This window comes from Bos taurus, chromosome 9, assembly GCF_002263795.3.
Source record: "Bos taurus isolate L1 Dominette 01449 registration number 42190680 breed Hereford chromosome 9, ARS-UCD2.0, whole genome shotgun sequence".
NCBI classification, from domain to species: Eukaryota; Metazoa; Chordata; class Mammalia; order Artiodactyla; family Bovidae; genus Bos; species Bos taurus.
In genome coordinates this window covers 34283228-34299620 of record NC_037336.1, presented here as the reverse complement: position 1 = coordinate 34299620, position 16393 = coordinate 34283228, and the positions used below count along the sequence as shown (strand labels likewise).

Genomic DNA, 16393 nt, shown 5'->3' with positions numbered 1-16393 from the left:
ATGTAAAGGGTGTGGCACACACTACGTGCTTAATTAACATGAAGTATAAATTTCTCTTGCCTCCCAGCTATACTTAATTTTGCTTCATGTTGCAAATACCGCCCCTTAGTCTCCTGATCAAACACTTGGAATATGGACTACACGCCAGGCCAGAGTTGAGTTGAACATGCCCCTTGGGTAGCTTGCTCCTGCTCAGAGGCCCCCAGATCAAGTTTCTGTGTATTCCAGGCTTACTTGGCTCTTGTTGGCCGTTCACAATTCACAGTTCTCAGGGTCCCACTGTGCTTCACAGACACAGCCAGGTTAGAAATCCACTTCCTTTGGCTAAATGTTGTAGGAATTACTTACAAAATGTAACGTATTACTGACATTTAACATTTATGGCTAGTTTTTATGTTTAACTTCACGGAAAAAAAGATGAATCACAACTGCCATTAGTCATACTTTTAAAAGCCTTGGTAACACAGGACTCTCCTAACTTACAGGAGTTTGTTTCTAAGCATACAGAGGCATTGGTTGAAAAATGGAATGACTGTCTATCTGGTAACTGTCTTTAGGACACTTTTGAATGAAATGATTTACATTTAAAAATAGAACTGGCCTTATATTAGCATGTTTTGTTGGTGTGACCAAGTACATGCTGTAGGCAAAGGTGTGGCTTATGTGCAGTAGACATAACTTCAGTGAAGCTGGCAAATGTGAAATTGGTGCTGCTCTGCTCTGTAAAGTTATATTTGGGAATTTCTGAAGAGTTCATCACTGTATTCTACATTCAAATTCTTAATTCCTTTAAATCTTACTTCATTTTCTCTTAAATTTATATTTACATAAACATCTACTGTCTAAAATAAACCAGATTTTTAAATATGTGTCTTCTACTTTATGAATTTACTATATAAATATTTTATAGATCATAAAACTATGTATTATCTTAAAATGAAAAAAAAAAGAAGGATTATTTTGAGTTCCGCTTTTCGGGAAGGTTTAATAAACAGTGGAACCTCATTCAGACATACCTGTGAAAACACATAAACTTACCTATACCATGAATCAATCAAATCATGACCTTCAAAATGTAGTTACATATGAAAAGCCTGGTATAAAATTGTCAAGCTGTAAAAAGTGCTCGAAAACAGAACTAATAATCAAAATATTATAAAGGGAGTTACATTATCCCATTGTTTCTAGTATTTTAAAAAATAAATTATTGATGCATTTAAATAAATATCAGTGATTTCTTGACAGTTCTTAGGTTTTTGAATATAGAACCTCTATTACTCCAAATATTCACTTTAACAGTATTTGTCAATGAAATAGTATAAAAATTTAAATGATATTATACAGAGTATTCTGCAAACATTGTAGTGCCTAAGGTTAATCTTAGATATCTAAGTATTAATCTTTTCACAGATAATAATTTTCTACAGACTGTGTTTCAGACTACATTTCTACTAAGACTATATGAAAAAGTTTTTAATATAATTATTTGATCATTTAAAACTCAAATCTATGCAAATGAAAGTAGATGCCAACATTGTTACTATGGTGACTGTTTTATCATTTCATCAAGTAGGCTGTCAAGCTTTTAAGTAATAGGCTCCTTAGAGTGCCTATTTTTGTACTCTTTACATAGTAGTTCAAATGCGTTTTTGATAATAGAAGCAATCTGTCTCCATAAAATTATCATAAAAATTCTGGTTAATGAAGCTACTCATTTTGGAAAGGTTACTGTGTCTCTTCCTTTTACAGTCATAACTTGATTTATGGTAACAGCACATCGTGATAAATCCTATGCCTTTCCCTATCAATACTGTGTGTTCCAACCTGGGTAATTCATAGTTTCTATGTTCACATCATTCTTTTTCACATAAATTCACTTAAATTCACCTTTGGAAATATTCTAGGCAGCAGATTTTTAAAATGTTGGACTCAGAATTCTTTTACACTCTTAAAAATTAATGACACTGAACATCAAAGAGCTTTGTTTATGTGGGCTATGCCCATTAAAATTTACCATACTAGAAACTAAATCTAAGAAATTTTAAAAAATATTTATTCATTCATTTGAAAAAAAAGACGTCAATTTCATATTAACATAGGTAACATATTTTTAGGAAAAAATAGCCAGATTTTTAGAAACAAAATATTCAGTGTGAAAGAGGTCATTGTTTTACACGGTTGCAAATCGTGAATATCTGCTTCTGTGTTCAGTTGGTTGCAATGTAGTATTTAGGTTGAAATACATGAAGAAAATCCAGCTTCATACAGACATGTGACTAAAAAGGGAGGGGTATTTGAGGAGTCTTTTCAGATAATTATGCATAGCTTTGGAGAAGGAGATGACAATCCACTCCAGCACTCTTGCCTGGAAAATCCCATGGACAGAGGAGCCTGATAGGCTACAGTCCATGGGGTTGCAAAGAGTCGGACACGACTGAGCGATTTCACTTTCACTTTCTTTGATACCATACTAGAACTTGACATATGGTAGTTTTGTATAAGTTAGTTTTATGTGGAATCTGTATTTTATGTTAGTTTCAATGTGGATTCTGAAATTACGTTAGTTAATAAGCTCCTTATATATTTTAACTGGTAAAAAGTCCACTGCTATGTTTTGCAATTAAAATGAATCTTTTATCTTTGCATGGTTTTGTAATGTCATGCCTATTTATTTGAATGTTTATTCTCTGAGTTATTCCTATCTCTGAAATGTTGACACATTTGTATATGCATGCTAAGCTGCTTCAGTCGTGTCCAACTCTGCAATCCTGTGGACCATATCCTGCCAGGCTCCTCTGTCCATGGAATTCTCCAGGCAAGAATACTGGAGTGGGTTGCCATTTCTTTCTCCAGGGGATCTTCCCAACCCAGGGATTGAACCTGCGTCTTTTACATCTCCTGCACATTTGTTATCACTGACCTCATCAGAAAAGTCTTATTAAAATATTTTAAACTTTTAAGTTCATGGTAACAAGTTTTCCAAAATTCTTTTTTTTTTTTTTTTTTTTTTTGATTGAAAGCTCAAATTTTGTCACTGTCAGCAAAACCTTTTCCTTGAACTGGAAGGCTTCCTTGTTTCAAGAGAACTTCCACTTAAATACCCAAGTCTAAAAAACTGAAATTTGTCAGTGAGTCATTCTTTCATGTAAAAATGATATTTCATAAAAAAACAAGGAGCTGGTTGCTCTCAACTCAATGCACAATTTCTTCTCCTCATGACAGTTATGTACTTTGCTACCCACAGTGCTTTATACATACTTTACATTTCATCACTCAGGATATTAGAAAGATATGTACTAAAAAGGTTGATATTTTATAAAATCAATCATTTTTACCACTTTATGAAGGATATTCTTAAATGAAACTGGGTTTATTAAAGATATTCGTAAGTGTAAGTGTTTTTCTTTAAAATTTATAGTGCATGGCAGTGTGCAGAATCCTACAAGGATTACTAGAGCAGTTCACTGCTCCTACCTGGATTCTTGCTGAGGTGCCAACATTTTTAACCCACTAGTGCTTCTGCATCATCAGTGTGAATATCAATATATAACATCTTTATACTATTATGTGAATAATTTTTATTCATGAATCCCCTGAAAGAGTCTCAAGAGACCCCAGGGGTTCATGGGCCTTAGTTTAAGAACAGCTGTCTAAACAGGTCAAAGTACAGCTTATAAAAAGAGGAATACAGTAAAAATTTTCCTAACTAACCTCTTAACTTCTTTAATTTTCTTAACTAACCACCGCTTAACTGAATTGCCAATGAAATTAACCTCCATGCCTTGTGTAACTGGCAGCAGCCCTCACAGATTGCTGAATGTCAAGGCTGCTGGGCCACCTTCTACTGTGTCTATTCATTTCTGTTGCCACCAGTAGGATTATGTGCTTAGCAAGTATCAGTTGTATTTGTTCTCAAATCAGTTTATGCCACTTTCACTAATACGTTGTTGTTTAGTCGTTCAGTCATGTCTGACTCTTTGCGACGCCACGGACTGCAGCACGCCAGGCTACCCTGTCCTTCACCATCTCCATGAGCTTGCTCAGACTCATGTCCATTGGTGATGCCATCCAACCATCTCATCCTCTGTCGTCCCCTTCTCCTTCTGCCTTCAGTCTTTCCCAGCATCAGGTTATTTTCTTCCCATCAGGTGGCCAAAGTATTGGAACTTCAGCTTCAGCATCGGTGCTTCCAATGAATATTCAGGACAGATTTCTTTTAGAATGGACTGGTTTGATCTTGCAGTCCAAGGGACTCTCAAGAGTCTTCTTCAGCATCACAGTTTAAAGCATCAGTTCTTTGACACTCAGCTTTCTTTATGGTCCAACTCTCAAGTCCATACATGACTACTGGAAAAACCATAGCTTTGACTAGACAGACCTTTGTTGGCAAAGCAATGTCTCTGCTTTTTCATATGCTGCCTAGGTCAGTCATAGCTTTTCTTCCAAGGAGCAAGTGTGTTTTAATTTCATGGCTGTAGTTACCGTCTGCAGTGATTTTGGAGCCCAAGAAAATAAAGTCTCTCACTGTTTCCATTGTTTCCCCATCTATTTGTAGTGAAGAGATGGGACTGGATGCCATGATCTTAGTTTTTTGAATGTTGAATTTTAAGCCAACTTTTTCACTCTCCTCTTTCACCTTCACCAAGAAGCTCGTTATTTCCTCTTCACTCTTTGTCATACTTGGCTGTCCAGTGGCTCAGACAGTAAAGCATCTGCCTACAATGAGGGAGACCCAGTTCGATCCCTGGGTTGGGAAGATCCCCTGGAGAAGGAAATTGCAACCCACTCCAGTACTCTTGCCTGGAAAATCCCATGGACGGAGGATCCTGGTAGGCTACAGTCCATGGGTTCGCAAAGAGTCAGACACGACTGAGCGACTTCACTTTCCTTTTTCCTTTCTCTGCCATAAGTGTGGTGTCATCTGCATATAGCTTACTGATATTTCTCACAGCAATCTTGATTCCAGCTTGTGCTTCCTCCAGCCTGACATTTCACATGATGTACTCTGCATATAACTTAAATAAGCAGGGTGACAATATAGCACTGATGTACTCTTTTTGGAATTTGGAACCAGTCCATCGTTCATGTCCGATTCTAACCGTTGCTTCTTGACCTGCATTCAGGTTTCGCAGGAGGCAGTTAAGATGGTCTAGTATAAGAATTTTCCACCATTTGTCGTGATCCACACAGTCAAAGGCTTTAGTGTAGTCAGTGAAGCTGAAGTAGATGTTTTTCTGGAATTATCTTGCATTTTCTATGATCCAGTGGGATGTTGGCAATTTGATCTCTGGTTCCTTTGCCTTTTCTAAATTCAGCTTGAACATCTGGAAGTTCTTGGTTCACATATTGTTGAAGCCTAGTTTGAAGAATTTTGAGCATTACTTTGCAAGTGTGTGAAATGAGTGAATTGTGTAGTAGTGTAAACATTCTTCGGCATTGCCTTTCTTTGGGATTGGAATGAAAACTGACCCTTCCAGTCCTGTGGCCACTGCTGAGTTTTCCAAATTTGCTGGCATATTGAGTGCAGCACTTTTAACAGCATCATCTTTTAGGATTTGAAATACCTCAAATGGAATTCTGTCACCTTCACTAGCATTGTTTGTAATGATGCTTCCTAAGGCCCACTTGACTTCGAATTCTAGGATTCTGGCTCTAGGTAAGTGATTACACCATCGTGGTTATCTGGGTCATGAAGATCTTTTCTGTATAGTTCTTCTGTGTATTCTTGCCACCTCTTATTAATATCTTCTGCTTCAATTAGGTCCATACCACTTCTGTCCTTTATTCTGCCCATTGTTGCATGAAATGTTCCATTGGTATCACTAATTTTCTTGAAAAGATCTCTAGACTTTCCCATTCTATTGTTTTCCTCTATTTCTTTGCACTGATCACTGAGGAAGGTTTCCTCTTCTCTCCTTGCTATTCTTTGGAACTCTGCATTCAGATGGGTATATCTTTCCTAATACATATAATCACTAATACATTTAATTGTACAGTTTTAATAATCTACAAATAGAATAAGTGTAAGTTAAAAAAAAAGAATGTTTCTAAATGCTTAAATGCTTTGGAATGACTTACTATAAAAAACTTCCATCATAATTTAATATGGATGAGATTAGAAAAAGTTTAGGGAAAAACTCAAAATTCTGGAAGGATTCTATATTCCTTCACAAATATCTTTAATTTCTTCCTATATTAGAGAAACCAAGGCTGAAAATTGTGTTATTATGTGTTCTTTGCAGGGAAAAATGATGACACTGATCCATAGACCCACATTCAAAGAGAAGGCTTTTGGCTCACCTTCAAAAGATTGGTGGATATGTACATATATATATTTTAAAGTGAGATAAAATTCATAAATTAATGTCTATCTTTTTTATGATTCACCTCTTAATGTGATTCTTTAGTATAAACCGACAAACTGATGGTTAGGATGACACTGAGTAAGATAGATCTTTTACTGCCATTCATGAGCTAGAAGCAAATTTCCTTTGGTTTCCATGATAGTAAACTATACTCTCATCCGTAATTACTCTCTGTATCTGCATAAGAATTAGCAAAGAATTTAAATAATCTCTTAGAAAAGTAGCTATCACAGGTCAGATTTCATAATGATACAGTGATGCATCTGATGGTACCAGGAACTTTTTTTAAAGATTTTTTTTATTACATAATTTAAAGTTTTTTTTTTATGAAGCATTGACTTACAATGAGGAACTTAAAAAAAAATTCAGTGTACTAGTGTTTTGTTGAATTGGAAACTGCTTAGAATAAGCAGCTGTATGTGGGAGCTTGGAAATTGTTTTTTATCTATAAAAGTAAGTTGACTGGTAACTTCATGGGTGTATCAGACATGTCAGCCTGCAGTAGGTGGTCGCAGCTCGTTGATGTCAGCTTTATCACAACTGGGCGCGTGTGCTGTCATTTATAGATGACATGGTTGCAGAGACGCAGGGCTGGGGGAAAAATGCCTTGGGCTCTCTGTCCAGCTCCACGGTCACCATGAATCAGTGAAGACTGTGTTTCTAACTCCCTGGCAGTGAGCTTGCAGTGTGAGTTGTTTTCTTTCCTAGAAATAGGGAATTAATTCACCCTCCTCACAGTCTGTTTACAACCAGTACACACACTGGCAAGCGGACTGGCAGGGTGGCTTTGTCCGTGGCCAACTGGTTAAGAAGCTCATCCACTTCAGTCATGTTAGCGCCAGGCTGTATAATTAGCACAGCTAACCAAACACTGAGATTATTGTTAAATACCAAGCGATTCTTCCAAACTGCTGATTTCTTAATCATCACATATTCACTGTCAACAGTGTGGCCTACAGGCTTGTTCCTTCTTTTTTTTTCTTGCTTCCCCAAAAGATTAATTGACAGTTTCCTGTGTGCCAGTCACTGTTATGGGATTGGGGATCCAGCAGTGAATACAGCAGAGGAGAAAAAATAACCCTGCCTTTTAGAACTTCAGTTCTGGTAGAGGATACGTACACATAAACCTGGGCTTCCCTGGTGGCTCAGACAGTAAAGAATCTGCCTGCAATGCGGGAGACCTGGGTTCAATCCCTGGGTTGGGAAGATCCCCTGATGAAGAAAATGGCGACCCACTCCAGTAGTCTTGCTGAAGAATTCCATGGACAGAGGAGCCTGGCGGGCTACAGTCCATGAAGGTCACAGAGAGTTGGACATGACTGAGCACACACGTGTCTATTGCGTGTTACTTGCTCAGTCGTGTCCAGCTCTTTGTGATCCCATGGAGTATAACCCGCCAGGTTCCTCTGTCTATAGAACTGTCCAGGCAAGAGTACTGGAGTAGGCTGCCATTTCCTTCTCCAGGGGATCTTCCCAACCCAGGGATCAAACCTACGTCTCTGGCTTCTCCTGCACTGACAGGTGTGTTCTTTACCACTGCGCCACCTGAGAAACCCACACACAGACAGACGTACTTAAATGCCAGGAGGACAAAGACATGAAGAAGGTGAATGAAATGCTGTGGGCTGAGGAGTAACACTGACAGAGTGGGCAGAGAAGGCCTCTCTAACATGATCAGGTCTTTAGTATTGGGTTGGCTGAAAGGTTCGTTCGGGGTTTTCCGTTATGGAAGTGGAAATGATCCTATTGGCCAACCTGATATAAAGTCCTAGAGGAGAAACACAATCTAGAAAAAGTAGTCTCTCAGAACTTAAGTTTTCTTAATCTATGTCTGTGGGGTTTGTATGAGAGAAGTATTACATCTAAATTTTCACTGTGCCTGAAATTTTAGCATCTCTTCTAAATCATGTATCTGGATAACCAACTATAGCAATCTGAGAACCTGTGTCTTTGTCACAGATATTTTCCTATCATACAGTTACTGTATACATCTCAAAATATTATATATATTCATCACTACTTACAAATTACCATAGTTACTATCCTAGCCATTACATTTTGAATTTTAATATCTTAATAAAGGAGCACATATATCACAGTTTTTAAAAATATCTGTACTGATCATTATATTTCAAAATAATACATTTCCTGGTACCCCTATGTATTATATGTTAGGAGTTTTAAAACATATTGAGAAAGAAGCTGAGGCTTTACTAGTTTGCCAAAAAGAGGCTCTGGCATAGAAATGTTAAGCTTTCGTTTAATCCCTAGTTGAGAGCTGTCTTCCACCTCCCACAAGTACAGTACACCCTTCATTTGTTTCCCTCTTTGAGAGATCACTCAAATACATCCTGAACAGATAGGGAGGGTTTCCTGGATCATTCCATAGAACCGTGATTGTGAAAGATCCTTTTTAGCTTCCTGTTTCCTGTAGGCCACATGCTATTAATGTATTGGGTTGGCCAAAAAAGTTTATTCAGGTTTTTTTTTTGCCAACCCAATTTTGCAGAATTACATAGCAAGTCAAGCAGACATGTCTTTTTCCTTCCTAGAAAAGGACAATTTTAATACTTCACAGATTAGCTTTTAGACTTCCCTAAAAAAGTGCTTGACGATCCTTGAAATCGATGCAGTTCACTCTGAGAAAAAAATGAGATGCAGAAATCTGAGTTGCAATCAGCTCACTTTACTCACTTACACCAGCTTTCTAGCCACTCTCCTCATCATGATGTTGACCAAGTGCATCTGCCTAGATTGAGAGGACCTAGACTATATACCATGGTACCTTCACCTGGATCAGCCTATGGGAAGTAAGATGGGATATATAAACGCTTTTAACTGTTTTAGCATGACTGTTGTAGAACAGAGCCAAGAACCCTACTGCAGGTAGAAAGGGGAGGGCGAGCACTAGTTAATGGGTTAGTCCAGAGAATTTTGCTCGGCCACTACATATTATGTACTTTCAATCCTTTGAGAATATAAATATACTCTTCTATCTCTCATCAAGAGTTAAAAAAAAAAAACCTAAAAATTAACATTTTAATATTGCCTGAAACTGGAAAGAGAAAATGTTAAGTCTGTGATTTTCACATTAGACCGTCTTTTATGCTTGTGTCTTACGTGGAGGGAAATCTGTTTTTTATGCCATTAAACCTTCTGGACTGTACCTTCACTTGTGTCCTTTGTTGTTCTGAGAAGTAGATTCTTGAAAAGTGTGCTGAGAGCTCTGAGCCGTGTGGCCCTCATTTGCATGGTCTCTTTTCCTTTATAGGTTGGTGAAAGATGCTCCTTGGGATGAAGTCCCACTTGCTCACTCCCTGGTTGGTTTTGCCACTGCCTATGACTTCTTGTACAACTACCTGAGCAAGACACAACAGGAGAAGTTTCTTGAAGTGATTGCCAATGCCTCGGGGTATATGTATGAGACTTCATACAGGAGAGGATGGGGATTTCAATACCTGCACAACCATCAGCCCACCAACTGCATGGCCTTGCTCACAGGAAGCCTGGTTCTGATGAATCAAGGTAGGTACAGCCAAGGAATGCCTTGAACTGACATCAGTCACAGTTACCACGTTGTGAGCCAAACATTTCTATAACTAGTCTAAGTACATGGTCACACTTGGCTCCTAACTAAGCCCAGACGATGATACTACCTCGGGCACCACGTGGAGAGTTGAGAGACCTCTCTTTCCTCATTTCTGCTTGTTACGTGAGCCTGCTTATTACTTTAGTATGCTCTCTTATTGTCCCAAGTCATATCCTTACACACAGGATCAGTGGTGAATATTCCTTTTTTCAATTTTTGACAGTGAAGGCAACCAGCCTGGATAGAGTTTATAAAAGCTAAACAGGTGGTTTATTATTTGAACTGAATATTCCTTACACACAGGTTGTGTGTCAATATATTGCTTCTTTTTTTCCCCTCTAAAGACTTTAAAAGAATCTATCTAAGGACTTCCCTGGTGGTCCAGTGGTTCAGACTTTGCCTTCCAATGCAGGGCATCCTGGTTTGATCCCTAGTTGAGGAGGTAAGATCCCACACACCTCGGGGCCACAAAACCAAATATAAAACAGAAGCAGTATTGTAACAGATTCAATAAAGACTGTAAAAATGGTCCACATCAAAAAAAAATCTTTAAAAATAAAATCAGTTAATCTAGATCATTCAGGTCAAATTTACAGTTGACTTTTATGGACCATATAGCTGCTTTGCCTTATTGTATTATATAATTGCTAATATCACATTTTCTTTCTTTATAATTAAATTTATTTATTTTTAATTGAAGAATAATTGCTTTATAATAATTGTGTTGGTTTCTGCCATCACATTTTCTTTGTTCTTGTAATTGTGACTTAATTACAACTCCTGTTGAGAGACATCTTTAAATAACTAAATAAGGTTGTGTATAAGAAAAATGACCCTTGGTTCACAGTGAATTATTAGAATATTAAATATATACTAATAACTGGAAAATCTAAAATAGTTTAACTCAAAAAAATTTTTTTTAATTAAAAAAATTAAAAGATTTTAACTCTTGATTATTTTCCCCATAAGACTTAGTAAGCATTTTGTAGATTATCCAGCATCAGATTTTACCCAAGCCTAAGTTTCTCCCTTGTCATATCAACCATCACTTTTAATTAGGTCTTAGAGGAAAGGAAACTAAAATTAATGGAGCATATGGCATGTGCTAATCCTTGCCCATATTTTATTTAGTTCTCACATCAACTATATAAGGTAGCTGGGCTTTGGACCCAATTCTAGCCAAATTCAAACTTCATTGTCTTTCCACTATATTTTGTTGCCTTTCTGAAAATAAAAATTCAGTTTATAGTAACTTAAGGAAAGCTTGACTAAGAGTGTAAATTTTTGCCCCCCACTCTCACGAATACAAACCAAATTTTAAAAGTCAAAAAGCCAGCCACGTGAACACCTACCATCAGACCATTTATAAATCCTCAGGCCTGTGGAAAGATAGCATCATGAATTGGTGGAAGGAACCCTAGAGTGAGCTGGATGGTAGTCTAGGGCCTTGGATTTTAGTCTAGTACAGTTTAATTCCCTTAGATAAATTTTTAGTTCTTTACCAGCAGGAATAGAGCTTATTTCTTCATTCTTCACAGTAGATAAAATTGTTCCAGATGATAAACAGGCACCTAAAATACTGGCTCGAATTGGATCACAGTTTGTATTTGGCCTTGGCAGGAGTTTTCACAGGCATTTGTTTTCTGAGTAAAGTCATGGTTTGCTCTGGGATGCAGTCTTCCAGGGCTTTTCCACAAGCAGGGCCCGCACTGATGAGAAGAGGGAGCAGAGAAAAGAGTGGAATCCCTGGTCCTTTACCTCTTTGTTAGTCATCAGGCTTACAGCCCTGGCTTTCTCAGCTGCCTCGCTCTCACTCTAGGAGCTACCTTGGGCACACTGCACCGGTAATTCCATGTGCTCAGAGCAGCCTTGTAGGTCCTGACTGTGGTAGCTTTGACAGGTATAGCTCCCACTGAATTCACATGACACTCAGCAGTGGGAGAATTAGGATTTGGTGGCTCAGTTGGTAAGGAATCCACCTACAGTGCAGGAGACCTGGATTCAATCCCTGGGTGGAGACCTCCTGGAGAAGGGAGTGCTACCCACTCCAGTATGCTTGCCTGAGGAATTCCACAGATAGAAGAGTCTGGCAGGCTACAGTCCATTTGGTGACAAAGAGTCGGACGCAACTTAAATGAACTAACACTTTCACTTTCTGTTCTGCTAACCCTGTCTGAGGCTTGGTACAGAGGGCCCACAGGATCACATGTATTCAGTTTACAAATCAACTGGAAAGAAGACAAATGTTTAAATGATTACACCATACTTGTAATAAGACCAGGGAATGAGATAAAGAGTCTCATGAAGTTATGATTAAATATCAAATGAGTGTATTAAGTTTGCATTCAGCAGAACAAGTTTAGGTGCTGGTTCATAGAACTTTGAAGGATAGATAGGATATGGATAAGTGAAAATAAGGAGAAATCCAGGCAAGATATATGGATGTTGGAAAAAACACAGGGCAGAACATTAGTAACAACAATATTGGTGCCTCGTATGGATAGATTCAAAATTTACAAAGGTAGACATTACCTCATCTCTCCTGGATAAAGTTTTTTAGAAGGAAAAAATAAGGAAAATCAGGTAATGAAATATGAGGAGCAGTGGAATAGCAGTCCTGATTTTAAACATCATTCACATTTGTATCTGGCTGGAGATGGAGGATACAGATGAGGAAAAGATGAAGATGATTGGGATTTAAACCCTAATAATTAGAAAATGGAAATTAAAACCTATCCAGAAGGCTGGTATGTCAGGTGTGGAGCTGGATGGGAGAAGGGGCCAGTTCACAGCAGAGCCTGAGAATGGTGCTGCCCCCATGAGATGAGATCTGGGACTTACTTAGGCTGGGACTTTGGCTTTAGGCTTGGACACAGCTGGTGGTACCTGGGCCTCTGGAAGCCCCCATACCCAGCACATCTAGTAGGCCAAGGTAGAAAGTTCAGCATGGATGACCATGCACATGTCTCTGGGAAAGAAATAACAAGTCTACTCACATTAGGAGACTGGGAGCTTAATTTGATCCTTAGGAGTTGTGTATTTTAAATACAAGCAAACAAAACAAACTTTAAAGACCCGGGTTCAGATCAAAGCTCTGTTCACTTTTAGTCGTATGCCAGAGGACAAGTCAACCTTTCTGTAATTTTGGAGAAATAGTGCATAATTGAGTTGTTAAAAGGATTAAGTAAGGTTATGTTTGGTGCTATGTAACTTCTAAATGCTACAAAACGTGAGGAATTGTTATTGTTGCCTAAATGCTGGTTTCACAAAAATGATAGAAAAATAGCATTTCTGAGTCAAAAGCATTTTATAAAATATTTTAGACCTTTAACTCTCAGTTGGGGAAAATGAAAACGGTGGCAGGTGAAGAAGTACTTGAACAAAATCATGTAGCTCATTTTTGGCAGACGTGGGACTCGCAGGTGACTTTTGTCACCTTAGATCACCACTCCAGTGCTCTCTCCACCCCTCTGTGCTGCCTGGTCCGATGCTGTGACATCTAAAAGCACATAAAGGACGAGATGCTGTCTTCTAAGAACAGGATAAGTTGGAGACTGTTCATTTAGCATTTATAGAATTTGCAGCTTATTACAGATTCTGTAAAATAATGGCAACAGTTGTTGTGAAGTGGAAAACTTCAAAAATATTATCAGTTGATGATTTAGAGAAATTGAATAAAAGCCTCAATATACATGATCTTTTCTTGCAGGCATGAAGTATGTCAATTTGTAACCTCAGATGTGGTGTGATTTCAATTTATTAATGATTATTAAATTACTGATACTTATTTAAAGGTTTGCCTTTAATTAATAAATGACCTGTATCAAGAACTTCTTAAATTATGGGCTCATCATAAACCTGGATTAGCAAGATGCTGTTTATAACATTGATAAGTAAGAGTTTTACAAAGTGCAATTTGCATAAAATAGTTAGATAACTAAGAGGGTTTAATTTGGCCACATTTTTGTTTTTGCTTTGTTACATCCTTAGTCATTGTTTTCATGTGTTTTCATCCTTTAGGGTACCTTCAGGAAGCTTACTTATGGACCAAACAAGTTCTGACCATCATGGAGAAGTCTCTGGTCTTGCTCCGAGAGGTGACAGATGGCTCCCTCTATGAAGGAGTTGCATATGGCAGCTACACCACTAGATCACTCTTCCAGTATATGTTTCTTGTTCAAAGGCACTTTGACATCAACCACTTTGGCCACCCATGGCTTAAACAACACTTTGCATTTATGTATAGAACCATTCTGCCAGGTACAGTAAAGACTTAGAAGTGAAAAAAACTTTATTATAATTTTTTCTGATTATGAAGATGGGTTAGATTAAGAAATGTGGGATTTGAGCCATATTGAGGTTAAAGGGATGTTTTTTTTAATCAAAGAATTTAAGAGTTGTATATAGCCAAGAATATTCTGGATGTTAATGTGGGGATTTCTGATTTAAATATTATAAAACGTGGAGTATAACAGATCAAATATAATTTGTAGTCCCATGGTACTTTTATTTTTGTGTGTGTATACAAACTTGGGTACATATACAAACTCTTTTTCATGAACCTAAAAATATAAATATTTATGGTTACATGTTATTTTCCTTTATGTGTAAACCCTAGTTAATCCTATTTATTATTTTTTTTTTAGTTTAAAATTTTTTCTTCTAAACTATACAGACATAATTCAAAATAGAGATTACACTTGGAGGTTTAGTATTCTCTTTAAATATTTTTGGGTTTGATCCGTGGGTCAGGAAGATCCCCTAGAGAAGAGAATGGCTATCCACTCCAATATTCTTGCCTGGGGAATTCCATGGACAGAGGAGCCTGGTGGGCAATAGTCCATATTGAAATAAATGGTATAAAATATAGAAAGCTAACCAAAAAATGAATTTCTATGAAACCCCTAATTTCTTGTTGTTATGTCGTAAGCTTTTAAGTAAGCATTTTAAGAGAACTGGCTTTGAAGAGAGAAGCCTTTTATTCTCACTAAATTCATTTCTAGGACAGACTATAACTCTGCTTACTTCTAAACAGGAGTAAATTTTCATCAGGATGGGTTTTTCCCCAGTGAAATGCAATTTTTAGTTGAGTGATTCTAGACCTACAGCAAACAATCCAGGTTTTAAATCTTTTTGCTCTGGCTATATACACGTGGATTGGATAGAACCTCCATTATTGCATTAGTTATCAAAAAAAATACTACAGAGCCCTCAGAAGAACCATGTTATGATTTGGTTTAGACTCACATTCAGAACCCTGTTGTTTTATTGCTTATCCTTGCACATTCAGGAGAAGCCTCTTGTTTCTTTGTTTATCTTGGTAAACACAGGCCATCTAAAGCAAGGGCCTTTAAGGAGCTTCAAAGCTTTGTAATTTGATCTGAGATCTAATAATCCGCCACAGTGGGGCTTTGACTTGCTGTGAACTGTGTATATGGCCACTTCCTACGGTGGAAAAGACAATATAATCACCTTTAAATGGAGAATTCATGTGTTTGTTTCAGTTAGTCAAACAACCTTTATTGAACATTGATGTGCCAGGCACTATCATAGGCAAGGGATTCAAAGAGTAATAAGACATACCATCTGCTTTTAAGATATTCACAGATTAGCAGAAGATTCAGAAAGTCACAATTTATAATAAGATTTACTTGCTGCCAAGTCACTTCAGTCATGTCCGACTCTGCAACCCCATAGACGGCAGCCCACCAAGCTCCCCCATCCCTGGGATTCTCCAGGCAAGAACACTGGAGTGGGTTGCCTTTTCCTTCTCCAATGCATGAAAGTGAAGAGTAAAGTGAAGTCGCTCAGTCGTGTCCGACTCTTAGCGACCCCATAGACTGCAGCCCACCAGGCTCCTCCATCCATGGGATTCTCCAGGCAAGAGTACTGGAGTGGGGTGCCATTGCCTTCTCCGAGATTTACTTGGACAAGCATTTACTAAACTGGCAGGAGCAAAAACATTATCTATAAATTATGTAAATACGATCATGCAGGGATTTTTAGAAGGGATTTTGTGTTAAGTCAATCTGTTCTCAACAACATTTTTTTTCCTCTATACTATCTATTATAGTAACAATTATTCCTGTCTGAACCAGAGTTTTCTTCCATTATTCTTTTTCAAGGATGCCTGGAGTATTCGGTTCTTACTTGCTTCTGTTTTTCTGACCTATTCCAATATGATCTTTACATTTTTTTCTCTTTTCTTCAACTTCTGACAGTACATGTGGGCAGGATCTTCTCTGGGAATGGTTTTGTTTTCTTCCTACAGATACTCAGTTTCTCCCCTAACCTTCTAATTTCTACTGTTGTTGTTGTCCATTTGCTAAGTCATATCTGACTCTTTGTGACTCCATAGACTGCAGCAAGCCAGGATTCCCTGTCCTTCATTATCTCCTGGAGTTTGCTTAGGTTCATGTCCATTGAGTCGGTGATGCCA

At 37.8% G+C, this 16393-nt stretch overlaps 1 protein-coding gene across 9 annotated transcripts in view; it reads left to right on the top strand.

Moving 5' to 3' along the window:
• Positions 1 to 16393, top strand: part of DSE (dermatan sulfate epimerase) — a 76362-nt gene that overhangs the window by 53404 nt on the left and 6565 nt on the right. For 8 of the 9 annotated variants that reach the window (NM_001113232.2, XM_005210744.5, XM_024996545.2 and 5 more), the window contains 2 exon segments: positions 9637 to 9890; positions 13975 to 14214. In NM_001113232.2, the coding sequence (NP_001106703.1) occupies positions 9637 to 9890; positions 13975 to 14214 (494 nt within the window). 9 annotated transcript variants of the gene reach the window in all.